We start from the raw sequence: 23,228 nt of genomic DNA on the forward strand, positions 1-23,228 counted from the left end.
TAGTCAGTGATAAACGTAATCTGAGATTTTGGCTAGAAAAGAAACACTCCTTCACAACAGCGCTGGTCCCATGGGATAGGTAATAAAATTGGAAAGAGGAATTACAGTAGCTCTCAGACTAATAAGAATTTAAAATTAAAAGGCAAATATTAATCAAAAGCTGATGACTGATCTGTATTTACTGTAAATTATATGCTGTGCAAGCCTGGAGGGGTAATTGAAAACTACTGGTTCTGCAGACAGCTTCTACAGCAATCTCCTTGGACATTTTTGACAGTGAAGTGTTTGAACAGAGCAGCAAAAGGAATTCTGGGTTTTGTTGTAAATGGAAAAGAGTGGAAACTGGAAAGGCACTGCTGAGGCCTGTTGGTGAGCAGCACTTTCCCACCTCTGTAGAGTTAACCTGGGTCCATCAGTATCACCAGGGATCTCATCAACTCCCGGTGATTTTTGGATGTCCAATTCCAGTTCCTCCGGTGAGTATTCATCCGGCATTCCCAGTGTAGGGTCCAGCAGGGCACAAGGAGCAGGAATGCACCTCAGCCCCACGGGAACACTTTAATCCGGGATTCTTCTGGAACTGTTTAGTGCATGGAAAAGGTAACTTGCTTTAGGATTCTCTATAGTTTTTGTGAGAATTAGTGCTGAAAATCAGCTTGCTCTAAGTTTCCCTGTGATACTGGTGGAGGTAAGGGCTCTGGAAGAGGACAGGGTGATGCTCAGAGAGGAGCTGCCAGGTGGAGCTGCAGAAGGAGCCTCAGGCGCTGCATCTCCAGGCCCTGAAGTTCAGCATTCACCGAGGAGCCGCACGGCCGGACCTGGGAGGAGCAAACGCCGCCCAGACAGACCCGAATGTGTCGCCAGCCGTTCGGGAGCAGCGCTGCGCTGACAGCCGTGACACGGAGCGGCGTTCTGTGCTTCCCGGCGCCTCCTCGGCTATCCTGCGGGACTCCTCACGCCCTGCCCGGGCGGCTCTGAGCGGGTGGCGCCACAGAAGCCGTTCGGGCCCTTCTCCGCACGCCGCGCTGCTTTCCGCGGCGCCTCAGCCCGGCGGGACCCGCGGCGAGGGCCGAGAGCTCCACATGCCCCTCAGCGGAGCGCTCCGCTCAGCGGGGCCGCGGGCAGGGCCGCGCTCCCCTACCGCGCATGCGCGCGCAGGGTTGGCGGGGCGGGCTTGGCGGGCGAGCGGCGCCGGGGCCCGGCGGGGCTCTGAGGGCGGCGGTAGGGCCCGGCGGGGCCGTGAGCGCGGCTCCGTGCGGCCGGCGGCACTAGGGCCCTGCGGGGCGCTCGGGCGGCTCTAGGGCCCGGCGGGGCACCGCGGGCGGCTCTGGGGCCCGGCAGCGCGGGGCGGGCGGCTCAGGGGCCCTGCGCGCCCACGCCGGGGGTCTCGCCCCCCCCTCCCGCCATAGAAGGAGCAATGGCGGCGCCGTAGCGCGGCCGCCGAACCCCCGCCCGAGCGCCGCGCCCGGGCCCGGCGGGAGCCGAGCGGGGCCGCCGCTCCTCCTCCTCCTCCTCCCGCCGCCGCTCCCCGCAGCCCCGCGGCCGCCATGGCCACCGAGCTGGAGCCGCCGGCCGCCGGCGCCGTGTCGGGCGCGGCGCCGCTGGAGGCGGAGGAGGACGAGGAGCACTGGCTGTACGGGGGTAGGTACCGCCGGCCGCGGGGGCAGCGCGGGGCCCGGCCGGCAGCGGGCCCGGCCCCGCCTCAGGGCCGCCCCCGGCTGCGGGGCCGTGCGGGACCGGGGGCGGCCCCGCGGGAAGGAGGGAGGGAGGGACCGGCATCTCTCCCTGGGCCCCCTCAGACTGACCGGCCTCTGCCCCCGGGCCCGGAGAGGGACCCGCGTCCGCCCCCGGCCTCCCCTCAGGAGCGCTTGAGCGGCTCTTCTGGGCGGGTGGCGGCGTGTTATTGTCCTTCTATCAATAACACTGGTGCAGGGAGGTTAACGAGATGCTTTGTTAAGAGTTTGAGTTCGCTAATCACCCAAACCTTGTGAACCTGGGCTAACGGGACTGAGATTTGGCCAGTATAAACCACAGGACTTTATTGAAACGTCTTTGTCCTCCCCATAGGCTTTCCACATGAATGCTTTTATGTTTCTTCTTCCCTGGCACTTTAAAATTTTGTTGAAGACCTTGATGGGTGACTTCAGTTTCTATCTTATAGTTGTCTCTGTTCTCTGAGACTTAGGATATGCATTTTGAATTTGGTTTGGTGTGAGACATCATCTCTGCAGATGGATGGTGTTTGTTGGGTTGGATTGATTTTTAGTTGTTCCATTTCTAGATGAACTTTGTTGAAAAGAGAGTGTTGGAGTTACAGTGCCTTGGCACCACTGGTTATTTCTGTACCTGTGATGCCTTCTGTGCTTGAATTTAGCTTTTTTCCTTTCACTTGAATAATTCCTTTGTTCTTACTGTTGTTTTTGCAGATGACACCACTGGTAAGCAAGAAGATGGACCAATTTCTGGGTGAGTCCTGAGGCTGTTTATTCACTATAACAATACACGGTGTAAAGATTGAGCCTTGTTGAGCAGAGCTTGGTGAGTGCTTTAGAGCAGTGCTGTTGCCAGGAACAGCAGCCTGTCCTTTCCCCATCCCATGGGATCATCCCCAGCTGCCCCCATGGGGGTGGCAGGCGTTTATGGATGTGGAAGCTGAACTGGATGAGTGAACTGGTTTGATTTAGAACTAACTTCTAGCCTTTTTTTTTTCTCTCAGCAATTAGTTTCAAACCAGATCTATTTTCCAGTTTAATTCCCTGGGAAGAATGATGCCCTGAGGGTTGGCTTTGTGCTAGCCTGGCTAGCTGTTGGTAAAACTGGCCTGTCCTTTAGTCTGGGAAAGGTCAAAACCTTGAACTTGGGTTAAAATCTTGAGCTGCTCAAACCAGCACATTCTGTGAGATCTCTCAGGTGGTGTGAGTAAGACTTGGAGATAAAACCAATCATCAGTTTGGCTTTCTGTGTGTGGAGGTGATTGTCTGTCCTGGGTTATATTCCCTCACTGTTTGTAGCTGTGTGCTTTGCACCAGCAGAGCTTGGTCTCAGCACAGGATTACCTGTTTGTCATTTTAAATGTAACATTTTTCAGAAGGCTTGGTTTTCACTGGGCTTGTGTGTGTTCACCCCCTTCCAAAGTTCAGTTTAGGGTTTATTGTCATTGTAGGGTTGGAATGTTGAGGTTGTTACAGATACTGTCCTACTTCTGTGCTTGAGGAATATGAAAGCTTGTTCAAATAAACAAGTGGTAAAAAACATGGTAAATTGTTACCAAAAAACATCAAATGAGCTTTGTGAGGAGGAACAACTTTTAGACAGAAATTTACAGCTGCTTTACATAAATCTGGTGTTCCTTGTCACGTTCATCTGAATGTAATTTTACTTCACAAGCAGGACTAAAAATCTGAATTTCTAGCAACTGTCTCCAATAACTGCAAAATGTAGGGAGAAGAAATATTAGTGGCCATGCTGGCCGTCCTTTTTTCCCCTCCTTTTACTTTTTTCCCCCCATATTTCTTCATTGCACAATGAGAATCTACCTAAATGAAGAGATGTGGGTATTTTAAGAAAAATGACTCTTTGTTATCTCTGCTGTCAGCAGCTGCAGCTCCAGGGATGCACTGTTGGCTTGTCTGGAGTGTTTGTCCCCATCCAGGGAGCAGAAATCTGCAGAGTTTGGGATGCAGCATCACTGACATTCCCGAGCCTAAGGGGTGTGTTAGAGGCCAGCAGGATGCTGTGCTGCCAGCAGTGCCCAGGATTATGCTGGCATTCTGGGCAAGTGAAATCTCTGCCATGTTTTTCTGTGCCCAGACAATGCTGGGGACCTGTCAGCTGCTTCATTCCTGGGAAGCAGAGAGGTTAGGGAAAGGCTCCTGGTTCCCAAGTGTCTCTCTGAACTCCAGTTCATACATTTTAATGCACACCCACAGATGCTTCATGTGACTTGAAGCTGAAGGTAACACCTGTCACTCTTCCTGAACAGAGAATCTCAGGATTTTAAGGAGATTCAGGGTGGAGGTCAGTGCTGAGTTCCTTGGATTGGGCAAAAAGTTTTTGAATCCAACAGAGAGATTTTCCCCAGTGGTCCCTGCTTTGGTCCTCATGTCACAGCCTGTGTCTGCAGCATGGAAATACCTGGAGGCTGATTTTCCCTCTGACATCTTGGCTGCCTTTTATACCTGACAGTGTGTGCAGGTGTCACGTCAGGAACTTGGCACCCCTGGGACCTGTGCTTGGTCAGCTGCCCAACCTTCAGCCCTCTTTTTGATCTTGGCCTGATGAATTTCTTTGTGTGTGGGACTTTCCCAAAATGGGGCTTCACTTCTGCTCAGATTGTTTGTTCTTTGTTTGACACTCAGTAACAGTTGAGTTGAGTTATTTTGCCTTTCTTGTGTGGTGGCTTTAATGTGACCAGTGTTTGGGTTCTGTGACATGTTGCCTGTTCATTTTTGAAAACAATCCTGTGGATGTTTGTTGTCCAACGTGGGATTTTAAATTAATAGCAACAACTCCACAAAGCACTGGTGGAGAATTGGATTTCTTTGGCTTGAGCTGTTCTGATTGTCTCTCTTGAAAAAACTCAGAATTATTTTGAAGTTCTACTAAGCTTTACCTATGACATTAGAGACAGATGAACTCTCTGTATTTCAGTTCTGTAACACTTGGCACGCTCTTTTCCAGTATGTGTACATTAATTCCACTTTCTTGCTTGGCCAGTGCAATAAACAGTGTTAACATTTGTACAAACTCTTAAACTGGAGTTAAATCCAAACCTGACCATTGTTTTATCAGGTCTAATTTGTGATGAGGGAGAAGAATGGATGCATAATTTTTCCCACAACCTTTCCTTTTGGAATTTTAACTACTTACTGTAAACTATTTGTAGGAACACTAAAATCACTCTATCTTTAATTTCTCTGGGACAGATGCCTTTGCTGCTGACTAAATGCATGTGTAATTATTAGCACCCTTAAGGAGGAGGTGAAATTTTGCATATTATGGTCTTATTCTTACCAGTTGTGGTTGTGCCAAATCTGAGCTGAGCCAGCTGCCACTGAGCTGCTGAGTGCTGTCAGGTGCTCTCTGCATGTGTGAAACTGATTCTTCCCAGCAAAAGCCAAGCCAGGAGGATGGATTTTTTTGTCAGGTAGTTGAGCAAATGCCAGCAGAACAAACACACAGGAAGAATAAGGCATTGTGTGATAGTCACCTGTGCAAAGGCTTTAGAAGTTGGTGTAGTGAGCCTCTAGGCTGGGCTTGTTCACTTTCTCTTCTGTGTCATGGTCACTTTGTTTTCTCTGTCCCCTCCTCCAGGCACACAGAGTCTGCTCACCCTCTGCAGGACGCTCCCCAGGAGAGCCGGCCTGTCAACAACGAGGACAGAGAGATGGCCCAGCACGTACGTGTCCCGCTGCCCACGGTGCCATGGGGATTCCTGTGCTTCTCAGCTTTCCTGGGGACAAGCAGGGAGTGTAAAGAGTGTAAAGTTCTCCTGGTACTGCCTAATACCTGATATCTGCAGTGTTGGGATGTACTGCCAGCCATTCCCAAAGCTAGGTCCAGAAACAGCCTTGTCTTGTCATCCTGCCTCGAGTGGTGGGGAGGGAACCCTGGTGCAGGCTCTGCTCATACCCTCTCAGGAGGCAGATCAGGGTCCCTGAGGCTGCAGTCTGGTAGGAAGAGCAGATGTGTTGCAGCTCAGTATTCATTCTCAAGGACCTGTAAAATATGGGAAACAATGGGATAGAAAGCCCAAGATGCTGGGCATCAGTTTTGGTTCAGTCTCAGACCTCTGAGAAAGCAATCTGGTGGCTCTGTGCTGAAAGAGGAGGAGGAGGATTGCTTCTCCCCACCCTCCTCTCCTGGTCTCTTTGAGGGTTTGTTTTCTGCCACATCAAGAGGGTTCATTCAGGGTTCTGACAGACCCACGTGCTGTGGAAAAGAAGGGAGGGTGAGGGATGCCTTCCTCATGTAGGGTGAGGTGCTAATTCAGCTCATGCTTCTCACAAAACTTCACTTGCTGGATATCTGGAAGATTTCTTTTTCTCTTCCTTTACTTTTGTGCCCAGCACTGGGGTTGCACTGAAGTCAAATCTGTAAAGTGAAGTGACTTGGAGGCTGATTGTGCTAAATCAGCCAAAGCCAACTCCTCAGCAGCTCCCTACCACAGAAATTGTGGTGAGAGAATATTTGCCTTGAGGTTCTTAGGTGAAACCTGGTGAATGTATTTTGGTGGTTTTCATTTGTGGTTGTGTACTTTCACCATGGTCTTTGTGAAGGAGGTGTGTCAGAAAAACCCCAACTCTCAAAAAGAGTGGGGCAGAAGAACTGAGGGACGTAGTGAAATTCTTAGAACTGAGCTAAACCTTCCCCAGGTTCACAAGTATTACCCCAAATTTCATGCAGGGCCAGATCTTCAAAGGGTGCAGGAGTTTCTCTGTGGGCAGCTGCCCATTGTTGGAAGCTGTTCAGGAAGCTTCCTGAGATCTGGCTGTGCTGGAGAATTCTCCAGTTGTGTGTATTGATGAGCTGCCGTGTGACTGTGCTGTTGCAGGCCCTTCCCAGTGGTGAGGATGATGAGGATGACAGTGACAGCGACAGCGATGACGATGATGTGAAGGTCACAATTGGCAACATCAAAACGGGAGCGCCGTCCTACATGTGGGTACTGCTGGGGGTTTGGGGCTGAGGGATCCCAGCATGTGGGCATGGAAAGGGATGAGCTGGGAGCTGCTCTGGCTCCTGGGAGCAGTGGCCAGAATGCCACAGTGAGCTCAGGAGCTGATGGGCAGCTCTGCCCTGCAATTGCTTGTTGGAGAATCCATCTGTAAAATGGGAATGATAATACGTGGGGCTGCTACTGGAAAATTAACTTACTAATTCCTGGGCTCCCTGGGGCAGAATCAAAGGTGGGAAGTTCTGTTTAACTCATCTGTGAAAACTTCCAGAACCAAAATCTGTACTGCTAAGAATTTGCATAAGCTGTGAATTTCCTAATTTCCAGCTGTCTGATTTTTTTGTGGCTCAGAAATGGCAAGGCTGGATTTGAGAAGCAGGAAATTATACTTGCTACAACTCTGCCTAATGTGCATTGAATAAAAATAATGAGAGAGCATTTTGCTTGCTGCTAGCAGCCTTCCTCTTACACAAAATACTTACCTGTGCTTTGCTGCATATTTTAATTTTTCCACTTTATGGATAATTTCCTTCTCTTGTTGTAGAGGTGGTTTCACTCTGATGGATGACTCTGAATAGCAAACCCAGGTGAACTAAAGCATCTCCTGAAGGGTGTCAGGGCTTGAATATATTTTGCATGAGAATCTTTAGCCAAGTAATTTATTCAAATGCCAACATAGTGATTCTTTTCCAATAGGGGAACTCCTATGAATCTAAACTTAAAAACGGGTAGAGGCTATGGAGCATCAGCTTCAGGTACTGCTGTTATTTTTATCCTTCACCTTTCCAGTGTTTCACCTACCTGGCACTGACAGCTGCAGCAGCTGCAAATTTTGCTCTGGTTAAAAGAATATAGAATTAGTGTAAACCAGCAATAGGAAATGCATTTCCTAAAAATCAGTGCTCCCAGCATAGTGTGAGGGGGCAGGATGCAATGGAGTGATTTAATTACCCATCACTAAGCAAGGTGATTATAATTCTATTTAAACTAGGAAAAAATGTATTGATTGATACTTTTATAGTAAAACCCCAGAATATTTCTAAAATATATTGTTGCACTGGGGCTGAACATTGCAGCTCTGGAGAAGGACTGGAACTCAGTGTCTTGAGCTACTTGCAGTGTAACATGCTAAAGGAAACAAACTCTGGCCTTGAGTAACAGCTGTGCTTATTTGGCTGCAGAAATTTTCCACACCATTCAGTTTACTTTCTCCTGTTAGTTGAGTCTGGGATTCTGTCCTTCCACATGTGTGGGACTGTCCTTTCATGGGCTTCATCTACTCTCTTCCACTAATTGCTTTATCCAAATGAATTCTCTTCTGATTGAGAAAATAAGAACAAATTCCCCTTGTAGGTTTTGTACCTGAAAGATTTTTGCAAACTCCTGTTAGTCCACTAAAGACTAATCTGAAAAAAGTCTCTTGTTATGAGAAAATATGTCTGTCTTGGGAGGGGAAAATAGATACTTTGGGGAGAAAAATAATTTCATTTTATTTTCATTAAATTTCATGCATGTCCTAATGATTTACTCTGTCTGTAGTACCAATCTGGGTTGAATTTGCTTCTCTGCTGTTCAGCTGCAGGTGCTGCACACCCTGTTTGTTTATGGAGTGACTGGAGTCCTTTTTATTAAAAAGCTGATTGTGGTTACCTGCGTGCTGTAAACCCGGTGATTAATTCACTGCAGTGCTTTGTTTTTGCTGGAATAATTTGCTGAGCAAATGAGTGGATTAAAGGCATTGCATTAAAAGTTGTAACAGTCCCTCTCTCCCCAAAGCCAAGTTGCAGCCCAAAGGTATTGACTTGGATGCCGCAGGGAATATAAATGGATTGCCTGTGATAGAAGTGGATTTGGATTCATTTGAAGACAAACCGTGGAGGAAACCAGGTGAGGCCTCACAGTTCCTTGTGGTAAATATTTTCTGCAGTTCTAGTTGTGTCTCTTGATTTCCACATGTAATTTCTGTCCATTTATTGTTGCCAGGGAACAGGGAAGCTGGAGCAATGTGTGTTGCTCAGTCTCTGCTGCCTGGCTAGACAGTCAATGGCATTTACTGATTGAACAAGCCATGCTCTACGTAAAATTGGGTTGCATTTATTCTAGTAATTGAACTTCCCTAAAGGGAACAGCTATTTTTTTAAATGGTCTGTTTTATTAATTCCCTACTTCCTGAGGACATTGCATTGATACCAATCCAATAATGTTTGGCCTTAAAGGCACCTGAGTGGGGTCAGGATTTGGCTGTTGATATTTGTTTTCCTTTTCCTGTGCAGGAGCTTGTTCTGTGTCCCCAGACCAAGCCCAGAGTTGTCCCTATGGTCCCTCTTCATTTGGGGCTGCCCAGACTTATTTTTATGAGGGAGATTTCTCCTCTTACAGCTGTAGGATGCTACAAATCAGCTGCTGTTTTTCTTCTGATACAGAAGTAATTGAAGGAACTAGACATCCAGATTTTTGCTGTGCTACTCTCATAAAATGTGCTCCGATGAAATGTCAACTGAAACAAAAAGTCCACTTGCCTTTTCTCAGCCATCTTTATTCTCCCTGCCAGCCCCTGTATTTTATTTATCTTTCAGCAATATTGCTGTGCTAAGTAAGTAGAGCTTTCCTGAGGTTGCCTGTGGTGTGGTCTGGGTATCTCTTGCCCACATGAAGGGCACTCCAGTGCTGAAAGCTCCATGGGCATGTCCAGGTATCAAACCAGCACTGAAACCCTGCAGATAGTGCAGGCAGAATGGAACAGAAGCTTTTTTTCTGCAGGGATTTCTCCTTGATTGCGAAGTGAGACAGAGGGGAATGGGAAGAAAATGAGTTAGAAAGAATGCAGTGAAGTTCAAAGCTAAAGCGTGGACATGGTTGTGGCCATGCTGACATCCCTGGACCAAAGTAGAGCCAGCTGGCCCTAAAACAGTGTTGGAATGCAATAGAGGGAAGATTTCTGCAGAGCTGTGTGGTCTGTAAGTTTATTTTAGATAGCAAGTAGCTCATTACTCAACAGCCTTTCAAGTTTATATCCTTTACAGTTAATTGTTCAGCAGCTTGGTATGTCTTTGAGTGAGGGAGTGGAAGGAGAAATGCTGTGTGGAAGAACTGATAGAGGTCTGAAATAGAAGCTGATAAAATCGACAAGTAAATGTTGTGTTGCTGAGTTGGTGTGGATGCAATTTGCATGTTTGGGTGGTACAGCAGGAAGAGTGGCCAGCCCAGGAGATAAGCCTCACTGCTTAGACCTCACAGTTAAACCAAGCTCAGCTTGGGCAGAGTTTTGCCTCGCTCTTGTAGCAGCTCTTTGTTTTGGAGTTGGTCTGTGTAGGAATATCTTTACATGGGGGATGTTTGAGGGACACCTCAACAGGGCAGGAGGTGCTTTGTAGTGCTGGGAGGTGGGAGGGGTGCTCCTGTAATTCCTGAAGCTGGGATTGCCCCTCTGCATCTCTGGTTTCTTGGCAAGCAGTTTGTGGTCACCTCTGTTATTCAGAAGTGCTCGTGCTGAATTAGCACATTGCACAGGAGACTGGCAGTGGGAGATAACACTCTGGGATGCTTAATTAGGGTTGTGACTGAACTGTAATTACTTGTGTAGTCTGGGATGCATCAATAAAAACCTTCCACTTTAGCTGCCTTTCACGAAATGGGTGAGCCCCAGGATCTCCTCTAAAAACAGCAAGGGCAGTGATGGTCAGCAGGGGAATGTGTGGGCTTAGTTCTGCCAGGAAAAAGGTTCTGTGGCTCCACCCCATTTTTGTGGTGGGGGCTGGAAGGGTCACTCCTGTGCTGTGCCCAGCACTCAGCTCATGTGGGCAATTGGAAGAAACCAGCCTGAAAAAATCAGGCTGGTGAATAAGTGATTGCAGGGAGCTCCCAATGGCCTGTGGAGGTGCTCTCCTGTGTGTCCCAGGGGGTCCCCCTGCTGCTCAGGCCATGTTCCCCTCCCACCCAGGGTGCAGCCACTGTCTCCTGTGGGGCACCCACAGCTTTCTGACAGGGAAAGGCACAAGCTGGGCTCTCTGGAAAACTTGTTGCCTTAACCCTTTATATAAGCAGTTAAATGACAACTTGAGAGTGCAAGTGTGCAGAACCTCTCTGTTAACTCCTGCTTCCTCTGCCAGGTGCTGATCTTTCTGATTACTTTAATTATGGATTCAATGAAGAAACATGGAAAGCTTATTGTGAAAAGCAGCGGCGGCTTCAGCTGGGGCTGGACCCTGCTCCTCCCATCAGCACTGAGAACAAGATCACGGTGGGTGACGTGTGACTCCTGCTTCTGGCTCCAGGAAAACTGGGATTGTGTTTGTAGTCAGAGAGATGAGGGTGTAAGAACAGGAGATACCTCTGTTCTGAACTGTTCTGTGTGCTTTCAGCAAGCAGAAATCCAAAAATGAATCTTTTAAGAGTAAATCTCTGTTGAATATCTTTTCTGTGTTGAAGGAATAGTTCCATCAGCCTGGCAAGTTTGAACCACTACAGCAGCAAGACTGGAGTGAATTTCCAATTGACTTGTAGGGGTGTTTGCTTGGAAAATCCTCTGGATGAGAGGCGTGCAGAGGGAGGGGAGCTGAGCCCCCAGGGTTGTTTTGCTTACTGCTGGAGCCTGCTGCAGTGGTGTGGCTGATTTTGTGTTTGCAGACTGCTCTGGCTATCAACCTTGCAGGAGTCCATGGTGGCCATCAGAACTTCAGCCAGATTGTCAGTACAAGCACTGCTCATTCTAGTTTTGACTTAGTGACTCCATGGAAATAAGATGAGTTTAATAAACTCATAACAGAGCTTCTGGTGGGAGACAGTGGGCAGCAGGCTGAGGCTGGAATGGCCATTAACTGACAGAAATGGCTGTGACTTGACTGAAGAATAGGTTGCTGTGATTGTGATTGTTTCTTTTCTTTTGCTGAGGGTTAATCTCTGGTACTCCATTCAGTTGAAAGAAGAGCACAACACCCATGTGTTATCTATTTCCTTCCATAGGTTCAGCAGGGAAGAACAGGAAATGCTGAAAAAGAAGTGGAAAGCAACATCATCAAAACAGAGTTCAAAACAGACTTCTTGGCTCTGGTGGGAGGACGAATGAAGGCTGGGCCTCCTCCCAACAGGTAAGAGAGGAGCATGTGTTTCATGGGGCACCTAAGAACCACTTGGGCCACATCTGAGTCTCCTCAAGCCTCAAAGAGAAGCTTTTAAGCATGGCAGGAAGCTGCTGTGGTCACTCATTCAGTGTCACCTCCAGCAGTGCAACCCCTGCCTGTCCATTCCTCCCTCCTTGGTGCAGGGAGGGAATCCTGGATCCCCGCTGACGGGACACATCTCTGGGAGTGGAAGGAGCCAGGCAAACACCTCAGCTTTGAGGGCTCACGCTGCTGACATTGCTTGTGCTTGCTTGGCTTATTCCTCCTCCCACGATGTTAATCTTTGCCTCCTCAAGTGGAAGTGGATTACGAGTTTGGCAGAGGATAAGAGGAGCTGTTGGTTCCTGAGCCTGTGTGCGACGCTGCTGGATGTGTGGTAAAACAACTGAGTCATTCTGAGGGGCAGCCTCTGCTGGGGAAACCACTTGGCCCTTAGGAGATCAATGGGGTTTTATCAAAAGCTTCAGAAGAACACACCAGACGAGCCAGAGCTTTGGGCTCAGGGTGTTTCAGTTGCTTCACAAAACAGCTTTTGCACACCTGCCTCGCAGAAAGCAGCCCTGCATCCCAACTTTACCCCTTGTCTGGGAACCAGCTCTGTGCCTCCAGGATGAGCATTAAAGCTCTGCTCAGTCTGTTGGATTTGAGCATTTTGGGAGCATTTCTGTCCCGGTGTGTAATCCCTGTTTTTATACCTATTTGTGGTGGTTCTTTGGATAACATTTCTGGGTGCTCAGAGAGCCCAAACCCACCCCTGCTCAGAGGGAAACTGTTCAGGAATGCAAACGGGCTTCTCCTTGGCTCCTCATCCCCATTAGAGAGATGTTTCCCTGGTGGCAAAGAGAGCACGAAAGAAATCTGCTTACAGCAGGGAAAATTGCTCCTTGTGGTGCTTCTGAGCCTAAACAGGTGCCTGTGCTTTGTCCCAGGAAGCTGGGTGGGACCATTGATGTGATCGGGGGCCAGGCAGGCACAATCCGCAGGGTGGAAGGGAGACGCCGGGATAAGCACGCCTCGGAGGAAAACCCCATCCAGGTAAAGCCTCTGCAGGGGCTGCCTCGACAAACTGCTGATTGTATTGCACTGCTGGTGAACCCTGGGCAAATGTCTGTGTGCTCCTGACCTCCTGTGCCCCAGTTCATACCTGCAGAGCAGCAGGTAATGCATTGACCCTGTTGGGGTGTGTGCGTGGATCGTTCCCTTCTGCAGGCAGTTAATTTCTGGGTTAAAAGCTTGGTCTTGCTAGGAGCCAGGCTTGTCCTTTAAAGACCAGTCTTCCCTTTGGAATGGTAAGGCCTGAGTTCTTTCATCACTAGCCCTCCCAAAGTATTCTTAGGAGTGTGTAGCTGGGAATCTCTTCTGTGGATTATTCCCTTCCCTTCCACTGTGGGGTTGGAATCTTCAAATCTGCAGTGAAGGGTTTGTACCTGAGGCTGGTGTTTCTCTGTACTTTAAAGTAACATTTAGTCTCAAATCAGTTGGTGCAGCCCACACCTCAGACTGAGCCTGGGCCTGTGTTACTGGATCTTGTCCCTTCTAAGAAATGAAAGCCTGGGTTTAAAGCTGGTCTCAGTTCTGGGCTTGCCTGCGCAGTGTGTGACCATAATGTTCTGGTTGGTTCCTAGGCAGGAAGCTGCATGGTCTGAGGACCATCTGCCAAACCCCCTTCTCTTAACCACCTTCCTCCTGCCAACTCTTCTAACTTGCCAGAAAAACCTAAACATGGAACCTTTCCCTTCCTAGGCCCAATGCCTTGGGGTTTTCTCCATGATTTTGTGGTCCATTTATTTTTTAGTAGTCAGTTTCTCAGATTTTGCCAACAAGAAGCGTTTGCCTAAGAGACAGAATTTGCTGGGGAAGGGTTGTTGTTGTTCCTCCCCCTCACCAGCGCTGCCAGCTGCACTTCAGGTCACTGTGGTGCCTCTGCCTTTTGGTCACTCTTCAGGCACAGCCACAGTCCTGTTGTGGTGATGCTGCCAGCACAGTGAGGGCCCTGCTGCAGGAGCAGGGGGATTAAAACACTCTCTTCTCATTCCTGTGCCCCCCAAGGTCCTGGGAGACCATGGCAGTAAGCCCCAGCCCCCGCAGCAGCCCCAGCAGCCCTCCCAGCCCCAGCAGCCTCCTCAGCAGCAGCCGTTTGCTCCACCAGCAGGGCCTCCGCCTCCCCCGCTGGCCGGGCCTCCTCCTCCGCACTTCCTGCACCCTCCTCCTCCTGTGACTTCTGTTCCACCTCCCCTGCATCCTCCAGGTATGTGGTCACTCCATGGAGCCTGAGTTGGGATGTCCCAGGCTTGGAGCAAATCAGAGCTTTAATGCTTCAGTTCCATGGGGTGGGTGAGCACTCAGGGAGCAGATCCTTAGCCTTGGCCAGCCTTTGTTTAGTCTCCATCACCCTATTTAATATTTGCCCTGAATACTTAAAAATGGCAGCTGGTCCTGGAAGAAAAACCTCCAGGTTTTGTTTCCCTGAGGAAACCTTCCAGTGCTACTGAGCCATTAGCTTTATTGATAAATGTCAAGAAGCAGGTTCCTGTTTCTCTGGAGGAAGCTGAGAACTGTTGCTTCTGGCTTAAATACACCAGGCTGAAGTGAGGGGCCCACGCTCTGGGCTTCTTCTGGTCCTGGAACAGCACCAGGAGCACTTCATCCAGTGACTCCTGCCTGAGGAGGATTTGCTGCAGCACTCAAGGGTTCTTTTCCCTAGTAACTTTTCCATGGTAGCTTTTCCTGCTGCCTTAGATTAAAATGCTTGGTAAAATCAAGTTGGACACTGGAGTGGAACCTGCAGCAGGTTCTCCTCTCCAGCTCTTTCAGTTGTTCTGAAGACCAAATCAATTGTTTGTGTGTTCACACTCAGAAAAGGAGTTCCCCAGCAACATTTTAAATTATAAAGGTAAAGAGATTTGGGAAAATTGTATAGTTTATATGCTAATTCCTGGTTAGCAGCACCAATTTTTCTCCTGCTCTGTTTGCTCCAGTATGTGAGATTTATTCAAAATTGTGCTTTGAGAGTCCATGCAGTACAGAGAGGCCCCGCTTTCCTTGTTGTCCTCACTTGTTTTCCCTGCTTATTTCCACAGGCCTGCCACCTCCAGGTCCAATTCCAGGTAGGTGTTACCTTGTTCTTAGCAACAGCAGCAATTTTGATCACACAGGTTCAGAGCATTTGGACTAAGTAACATGAAATAGGATGGCACCAGTTTAGAGCACAGCTAATTTAAGATTAATAAACTTCAACTGAGCATTGAACCTGAGCTGCTTATCTTCTATTCTGACACAAATCTGTAAGTTAGAATAACTTGATTGTTATAATCTGATCAGAATGCAGTATGTATGCATCCCAAGGACCACTTTTCCTCCCTAGGGCTTTAAGAGTTAATTGTGACTCCTCAATGAATCTTATGTTCAGTATTTATAAGCCAAAACAGAAGATAGTTTTTGCTTTGTTTTTCTTCCTATAGCCCTACAAAACTAACAGAGCTTTAGGGTGTGAATTTGGGGAGGAGATCCTATCCTGAAGGAAAATTATTCTGTTTTAAATAGGGCCTTGTTTAGGGTAAAAAGATGCTTTATTGGTTTTTAACTGTGAACAGCACTCATGAAGCTGCAAGATCTTGGTGCTGATTTACCCTTGTGTGTCTAGGGCTGTTCCCACCACCTCTGGCGCCACCACCAGCTCTCCTCATCCCAACCTTGGATGGGTAAGACCACACCTGGGTAAGATCATGCCATGGGAACAGCTGCCTTGGAGGGAGGAAGGGAGGAGAGCAGGTCTAAAATCAGTGCTGGGGTTGCATGGTCTTGAGTTGGGATGGGGGAGAGCAGAGTCTGTCAGGAATCCTCTGTGCATTCACCTGGATTTGTCATATTCAAGGCACAGGAAGAAGCCAATAAAATCTAGGGAAAGCCTAGAGTAGTTCATGGCATGATTTGTTACTGCAGATGCTTTCTCTGAAGGTGCTCCAGGTAGTTTGTGAGCAGTGGTGCTTTCCCAGGGCAAACAGTGGGATTATGGCAGGTTTGGAAGCTGTGACAAAACCTGTGAGCATTTTTGGTAGTGGGATTCCCATAAAAATGTTCCACAGATCTCCAGGAAGAACAGGGTGAAGCTGCAGCACAGCCAGAGCTGTGGGGGTCCCTGATGTCAGTAACTCACCCCCTTTTCTCTCCCAAAGGCAGCCAGCCAGCTACAACAACAGACAGCCACCTCCCTTTGGCTACAACTCTGCAGGTGAGCACCGGGCAGGACACATCCCACTGCTGCTCTGTCTCTTCCCTGGCTCTTGGCAGCTCAGGCTTTTCTGAGGCTGACATTCACCATGTCTGCTCCAGCTCCAGGCTCTTGCTGTGCCCCAGAGGGTCCCAGTCAGGAGCACAGGCTGGGTGTGCTGCTCTGAGTGCTGTGCAGGTGTGGTGATGCAGTTTTGTGACCCAGTGCTGAGGCTCAGGTTGCTGTTCAGGGCAGATCCCCAGCACAGAGAAGCCTCCCCAGTGCCTCAGCAGTGTGTTCTCCTGCCTGTTTGCACACATATGTGCTCACCCTCACTCATATTCTCCCTTTTCCCCAACCTCAGGGATTAGCATAACCATCCACAACTACTGAGCTTGGCATCTCCTCCCCAAGCTTTTGGATCTCTCCCCCACTTCACCCTCTCCCTTGCCTACAGGCACCATCTCCCGTGGTTTTGCAATGGGAGAGGCAGTGCCAGGATTTCAGCAGATTCCCTTCCCTGATGCAGCCCCAGTTGTCTCCCAGTCCTGTAGTGACCAGGAGTGGCTCCTGGCTGTGCTGAGCAGTGGAAGCACAGGCAGCCCTGCAGGACGGGGCTGGAGGAGTGGCAGTGCCAGCCCTTCCCAAGGAGAGGAGCCTGCAGTGCTGCCAGACGTGGCCCTGCTTTGGGATATGACCTCGCCAGTCCAGCTGGCCACCTCTGCCTGGAAAATGCTGGTGGCTCTGGGCTCCCCAGGTGACATCCTTCACTAGCAGCTGCTGCCCCTGGTCCTCCCCAGGTGCCACCTTAGAGCAGAAGGTACCTGGTGGGAGGTGGGACCTTGTGCAGGTGACCAGAGCCCAGGGCTGGCGGAGGCTGTGCAGTGCTGCCTGTAAATGCCTGCTCTTGGGCCTTCTCAGGGAGGAGTTCCCTGTTCTTAGCAAACTGCTGGGAACGAAGGGGAAGGGCAGCAGGGAGCTGGGCCATTGTTTCCTTGGATCCAGCTCTGCTGCCAGAGGGGATCTTTGGAAAGGGAGGGACAGAGAGGGTGCTGGGCATGCTCTGGATGACGGAGGGTTCTGCTCTCTGGCTGCAGATTCAGGTTTCATCAGCTACCCCCCCATCTCCACGTCCCACACGCCCTGGGTGACCACGGTGGACAAGGGCACGAGCAGCTCCAGCAGCAGCCACTGGGAGTACTCGGGCTCCAGGCGGGACCGGGAGCGGGAACGCGAGCGGGAGCGAGACAGAGACCGGGACCGGGACCGGGACCGCACCCCCACCACCAGTGAATACAACAAGTGAGTGCTGCCCTCCTGCTGCTCCTGGGCAGCCCTGGGCCACCTCAGGGTGTCTGGCCAAGGGCTGCCTATAGAGGACACCAGCTGAATTTTCTGGAATGTCTGGGGAAGAGCTCTTTGGATCAGTAACTACAGCACAGACAGGGAGCTGTGCCACTGGCTGATTTCCTGTCTCTGGGTCTGGGATTTTTTGTTTAAATCAAGCAGAACCAGTTCCTCTTGCTCTCCCACGAGGCCAGTCAATGAAATAGCCCCTCTGTGTTTACTCAGTGTTTCACAGCTCAGTGTGAAGCACTGGCTGCAGGAGCTGCTGCTTCTTGTCTTCTAAATGTCACTGTCAGATCAAAGGACAAACAGCCTGCTCTGCTCTGCTCTCCTGTGGGGCTGGGAGTGCCATTCCCTGGGAGTCAGCCAGGAGATGGGAGCAGGACTGGAGAGACCACCTTGGTGGGAGCTGCTGTGGCCTCAGCTGACAGCAGTGCTGGGAGCACTTGGGAAAGAGCAGGAGCCTTGGAGCCTCCCTGTGTTCATCTGAGGTGGAGGCTGGGCTGCAGAGACTTCCCAAACCCATCCCTTTGGTGTTCAGTCAGCAGCAGCGACGGTGTTTTGCAGACTTCAGGCTCAGAAATGCCAATAATCATTCAAAACATGATCAGAATGTGCATTCCTGGCACAGGGTACTTCCTGCTGAGGAGCTTCCCTGCCCAGGGAGGGAGCAAACAGGACAGTGTCCTCCTAATATTTTTTTTTTCCTTTATAAGCTTTTGGGCACTGTGGATGGGAGGGGGGAGGAAGAGAACAGAAGACAAACTTGCTAAAATTTGAACAGCTCAGACTCCCCCACTTCCTTTTCCATGCTGGAACCAGGGCCTGGGATCAGCCCTTCTGAGCACATTGCTGGCATTTCTGGGTGGTGTGGAGCACCCTGGTGCAGGTCAAAGCAGGGCAAGTGGCCATGCAGTCCTTTGGAGCACTCCCAGCTGATTGATCCTGGACATTTATTTGTCCAGCTTGTTTCCAGGAGTGTCAGAACAATGTCTCTGACGTCCTTTCTCCCAAGTCATGAGTATTGTTCCCACAACAAGGGTCTGTTAACCCTTCAGATTTTGGCTTTCAGAAGTTGTCCAGGGGGATGTAGAGGAGAGTGTGGGGTGTGTCTCAGTTTGGGTTAGATGTGTCTCAGTTTGGGGTACACCCTGCCCACTCCTGGGGATTCAGTGAAGTGCTTTGAGCAGGTAGAGGGGTACAGGCAGAAAGCTGTGCTTACAGTTGGATGATTTGAACTTGTGGGGAGGACAAGAGCCCCTTACACCCAAGGGATGGGAGGTTATGTGGGGTGTCTGTGCCGAGGGACCCCAGCAGCAGGGAGGGAGCGATAGAGGAGCATTGTGTGCTCGTGTGTGCTCCTGGTGCCGGTGCTTCAGGAGCGCCCCCGGACAGTAGGAGGTGCCAGGTGTTGCCGGTGAGGGCGGTTGCAGCCCTGCCCGGTGCCTCAGGCCCGGGGCCGTGTCCCTGTGCCCACGTGTCCCTTGTCCCCCCAGTGACGACGAGCGGTACCGCTACTACAGCCGCGAGCGCAGCTACGACTTCGAGCGCGATTACCGGCGCAGCCGCGACCGCAGCCGCGAGCGCGAGGAGCGGCACCGCGAGCGCCGCCACCGCGACAAGGACGACGGCAGCAAACACAAATCCTCCCGCAGGTCAGTGAGGAATTCGTGTTCTCGGGGTGGAATGGCAGCCTGGCTCATCCCAGCTCCCCCTGTCCGAGCGCCGTGGGCAGGAGGAGCCCTCTGGGACAGGGAAAGGAGACCTTGGGGTTGAGTTCCTGCTCAGTGGGCTCAGCCTCCCAGCAGAGCTGCAATGTTCATGAAAGCACACACAGGAGATGCAAAGCCATGGCAGAAGCATCAGCTTTTGGTCCTGCTGCTCCTGTACACCAGGGCAGAGCTCACAGAATCAATTAGGTTGGAAAAGACCTGTAAGATTGAGTCTAGTCTGGGACCCAGCACTGCCTTGTCACCCAGACCATGGCACTGAGTGCCACATCCAGCCTTTCCTTAAACATCTCCGGGGACAGTGAGTCCACCCCCTCCCTGGGCAGCCCATTCCAGTGCCCAGTCACCCCTTCTGTGAAGAACTTCCTTCTGCCTGCACTCAGAAATTGCTTCTTGAGCAGCAGCAGCAGAGCTCTTGCCCAGAGCCTGGTAGTGAGGGGGTGATGGTCTGCACCAAGGTGAAAGTTCTGGGGCAGAGCAGCATGTCCTGAAATCACAGCTTTTCTGCAGAAAATGGATTTGCAGCAGATGATCTTCCTGGAAGGGCAGTCCCCAGCAGAACAGCAGCCCAGCTCTCTGGGCTGAGGCGGGTTCTGTGCTGAGGTCCTGTGTCACTTCACATCTCATTAATGACATGTTCTTGCTCTTTTTTCTTGATGTGTCAACTCCCTGCTTTTAGGGGAAATTCCTGTCAGCTCTGGAGGTAATTACCCTTATTTTGAAGCTGGTATCAAAAACTCCTAGGTAGTCACTGGAGGAAAAAGGCTGTTTTTATCCTTAAGGAGATGAGTAAGTTTTCAAGGAAGGACTGATTGCTAAAGGGTTGGAAGCAAAATGATAGGAAGAAAGACTAAGACCATAATAAAAACTTAGTACAGAGCAACTAGAAGCTGAGCTGGTATCAGACAAACAAGCCATTGGCTTTAGGGTTATTTCTCAGCTTCCTCTACTCAGCATTGAAACCTTGAAGTGGATACCTCACTGTAGGAATCCCAGCCCATAGTCCCCTCCAACCCAAACCTTCAGGTGTTCCCTCCTTGAGGCACGCTGAGGTTTGAGCCTGTTTGAGGCACCTGCAGATGAAAGGGTTTCATTTCCAGCTTCCTGCAAACTGAGCAGTCTGCAGGAAATCACTGACGCTGGTTTCAGTATTAAAGGACAGTCACAGTGTCCCAGCACAAACCACTGACAAATCGGCCACGAGGTGGCTGAAGGTGTTTTGTGGAGAGGCAGCAGCCTTTTATTTTTCCCTATTTTTCTTGCCTTTAATGGCTGTGAAACCATTTATTAAACCAGCCAGAAAATTACTTGAAGCCAGGAGCTTTTCAGCCAGGTTCAGCCAGTTCAGTGTCTGCTGCTAAACTGGAATTCCAGCTGTGCTCACAATTGCTCTGCACACCTGATGCTGTCCCTGCTCATGGAGCTGTGCCTGCACAGTCACAGTTTACCCTGGGATAAATTTATCTCCTTGTTCCTGTACTCTGGGCTGTGCTTTACCTCTGCCACCTTCACTCCACAGTCAGCTCCTGAGAGCTCCTGTGGTTTGAACCTGTGAGAGAAGCAGCAGAAAATCTCCTCCTGAGGGGGCCAAACCAGCACTCTGCCCTTTTCCTGGTGGGAGGCAGAGCTGCTCCTGGGGCTGTGTTGGCTGCATGGAGCAGCTGGCAGGGCATAGGCTCAGGGCAGGCACAGCCTGCTTAGGCCTCTTCTGCCTGGGATTGCTCCCACATTACAGAAATCCTGGCTAAACATCCCCAGTTATCCACCCACATCTGGAAAACTGGGGGAGATAAGAGAGTTCCAAAGCACGAAGCCGGTGAAGAGCCAGGTCAGGTGTGAGTCAGCAGAAGTAGAAACAGGATCTCCCTCCCATGGGGAACCCACATTTCTCTCGCTCCACTGATCCCTTTGCTGCCTCTACTCCAGGGATTTCCCATACACGTTCAGAGGAGTGAAAGTTTCAAACACATCTTGGGTTTAGACTCTTCCTCCTCTCAGCCTCTATGCTGTGTCAGAATTGTTGGAGCTCACTCAGGAGTGGAAGAACAGCAAGGTGTGGCCTATGGACACTGCCAGGAGTGCTGTGCAGTGTGGCAGTGTGGGTGGCAGTGGCAATGTGTTAGTGTGACAGTGGCAGTGCTGATGCATCCCAAAACTCCTTGCCGTGCCCTCGGCACTGCAGAGGTGGCTCCCGTTGATGGGGATCGAAGCCCCTGTGCCCATCACTGGTCCCTGCTGTGGCAGGGCTGTGTCTGATGTCACTTTGTCCCCTCTGTTCCTGCTCAGGAAGCAGCACGAGAGCGAGGAGGGCGAGAGCCACCGGCGCCACAAGCACAAAAAGAACAAGCGGAGCAAGGAGGAGAAGGAGGCCAGCGAGGACGGTGCTCAGGAGGGCGAGGAGCAGGACACCAAGGAGTGAGCCAGGCCCCCCCCAGCCCTCGGCAGGAACTCTCTCCTATGGAACCAGCATGGAATTGGTGATGTTTTGTTTGGGGGGTGATTTTTTTTTATTATTTTTTACTTTTTTCCAAGGGAAGAGGCTGACTGGGCGAGCCGTGGCACAGCCGGCAGTGCTTCAGGAGCTGAGGCTGCACGTGCCCTTTAACTTCCTTTTTTTGTTTGTTTTTGATACAAGACAATACAGCAGTACTAGTTACAAAGCACTGAGCTACTCTACTCATCCACATCCCTAGGGAGAACTTTGGTGTATCAGATCCTATGGTTTCTGATGGAAGATGGCTTCAGCTGAAACTAACGCAATTAGGTCATAGTTCTTGGTTCTTTTTGGCATCATCATTCCTTTTTGAGAACTAGGACAGTAAGTGCAACTTGAAATTTATTGTCCAAAGAACAGCGTGACTTAGATCCCGGGAGCCAGCTTAGAGTCTGGTGTCCAGTAGTGAAAAGTCTTATCCCTGAATAAATTTCTTTATAGCTACAAAAACAGCTTCTGATTTCTCCGTGGCCAGCTGGGCGTGTCAGGAGGAGCTGCAGGATCTGCTCCAGGTGGGCACAGAGGCCTGCCTGGATGTGGCAGCTTCCAGAAGCTGCTGAGGGCGTTCACACAGCGTGTGCAGAGACTCCAAAACTGGTTTTTTATCCATTGCAAAGGTAGTTCTGTCATGTTACCACCCCTGCGTGGGGAATCAGTGAAGATCCACAGCAAGAGCATGAATTTATCTTTAATTCCTTTTGACTTAACTATTTTATTTCCTTTTTTTACTAAGAGTTGACTGAATAACCTAGAGTACACTAGAGAACATCAAGTCCCAGTTAGCAGTTTGCCCTCATGGGACTGGTGTTTCTATTTGGGTATCACCAACACTCCTGTCCAATGCATTCCTTTCCCTTAGATCCCAAAATAAATTTAGTCAAATTCCAAAGTTTCTTTGGATTTAGTATTGGTTGGGGAAGGGGCGACAGAAATGGTTCTGGGTGGTAAGAACAGGGGAAATAATTTTGAGGGGTTTTTGTCTGTCTGGTCATTAGGTTCCTGCCCTTCTGTTCATGTGAGTCCACAAATGTCTCATTTTCCTTTGACTTGTTATTTAAAACTGTCTGAAATATTTGTCCTAAAATAATATGGTTCTGAAATGTTCTGTATTTTTTGGTATTGTAATCTTGGAAGTCTTGAGTGTGCTGGGAAGTGCCCAACATGTGCCAGGAGAGCCCTTTGGTTTGGGTTCAGCATTGTGACAGTGCAGTGATGGCTTGTAACTGCAGAGCCCAGGGGAGGAGGAGGAGAACTGGGACTTCTGCTGGGTTTTGGTTTTCATAGAGTTTTTTAAATGTGCTTGAGCTCCTGGGAAATGTGTGTGCACTGTGCCAGGGTTAGCTGGGATCAGGGTGCAGGCCCTTCCTGCCTCTGCAGCCATGGTGGAGCCCAGATTTAGGAATATCTCCACTGCCCCTGGGCAGCTCTGCCAGCTGCAGCACTCCCAGCTCCTGGCACTGGGTGTGCAAGGAACAAGGGAATCCTCCTGGCAGCTTCTGCTCAGGGCTGGGCTTCAGCTAGGAGTGCCCAAAAGCTTTCAGGAGAATGGCATGAACTTGAGGAGAAATCCAGACCAGAGTGGTGAGGAGGATTCAGGAGTGCTTGCTCTGTGCCCCTGGCACTGCTCACCACAGAGCCTGGGCTTGGCCAG

General features: G+C 50.1%; 1 protein-coding gene across 3 annotated transcripts; it reads left to right on the forward strand.

Moving 5' to 3' along the window:
- Positions 1 to 1,201: 1,201 nt before the first annotated feature.
- LOC311158029 (uncharacterized protein) lies at positions 1,202 to 22,647 on the forward strand. 3 transcript variants are annotated; one of them, XR_014616436.1, is made up of 17 exons: positions 1,202 to 1,641; positions 2,427 to 2,466; positions 5,314 to 5,398; positions 6,554 to 6,660; positions 7,373 to 7,431; positions 8,453 to 8,563; positions 10,786 to 10,916; positions 11,639 to 11,763; positions 12,726 to 12,831; positions 13,846 to 14,044; positions 14,877 to 14,903; positions 15,440 to 15,497; positions 15,972 to 16,027; positions 17,104 to 17,308; positions 18,850 to 19,008; positions 21,370 to 21,901; positions 22,053 to 22,070. XR_014616436.1 is itself a non-coding variant. In XM_084213136.1 (16 exons), the coding sequence occupies exons 1-16, from the start codon at positions 1,548 to 1,550 to the stop codon at positions 21,500 to 21,502; spliced, it is 1,695 nt and encodes a 564-aa protein (XP_084069262.1). In that variant the 5' UTR covers positions 1,202 to 1,547; the 3' UTR covers positions 21,503 to 22,647. The 3 variants fall into 3 exon arrangements, 2 of the variants coding, with proteins under 2 accessions (XP_084069262.1, XP_084069263.1); XM_084213136.1 differs by having other exon boundaries at positions 21,370 to 22,647; XM_084213137.1 differs by lacking the exons at positions 1,202 to 1,641; positions 2,427 to 2,466; positions 5,314 to 5,398 and adding an exon at positions 7,221 to 7,263 and having other exon boundaries at positions 6,623 to 6,660; positions 21,370 to 22,647.
- Positions 22,648 to 23,228: the final 581 nt, after the last annotated feature.

This window comes from Fringilla coelebs, assembly GCF_963513975.1.
Source record: "Fringilla coelebs genome assembly, chromosome: 11".
Taxonomy (NCBI): Eukaryota; Metazoa; Chordata; class Aves; order Passeriformes; family Fringillidae; genus Fringilla; species Fringilla coelebs.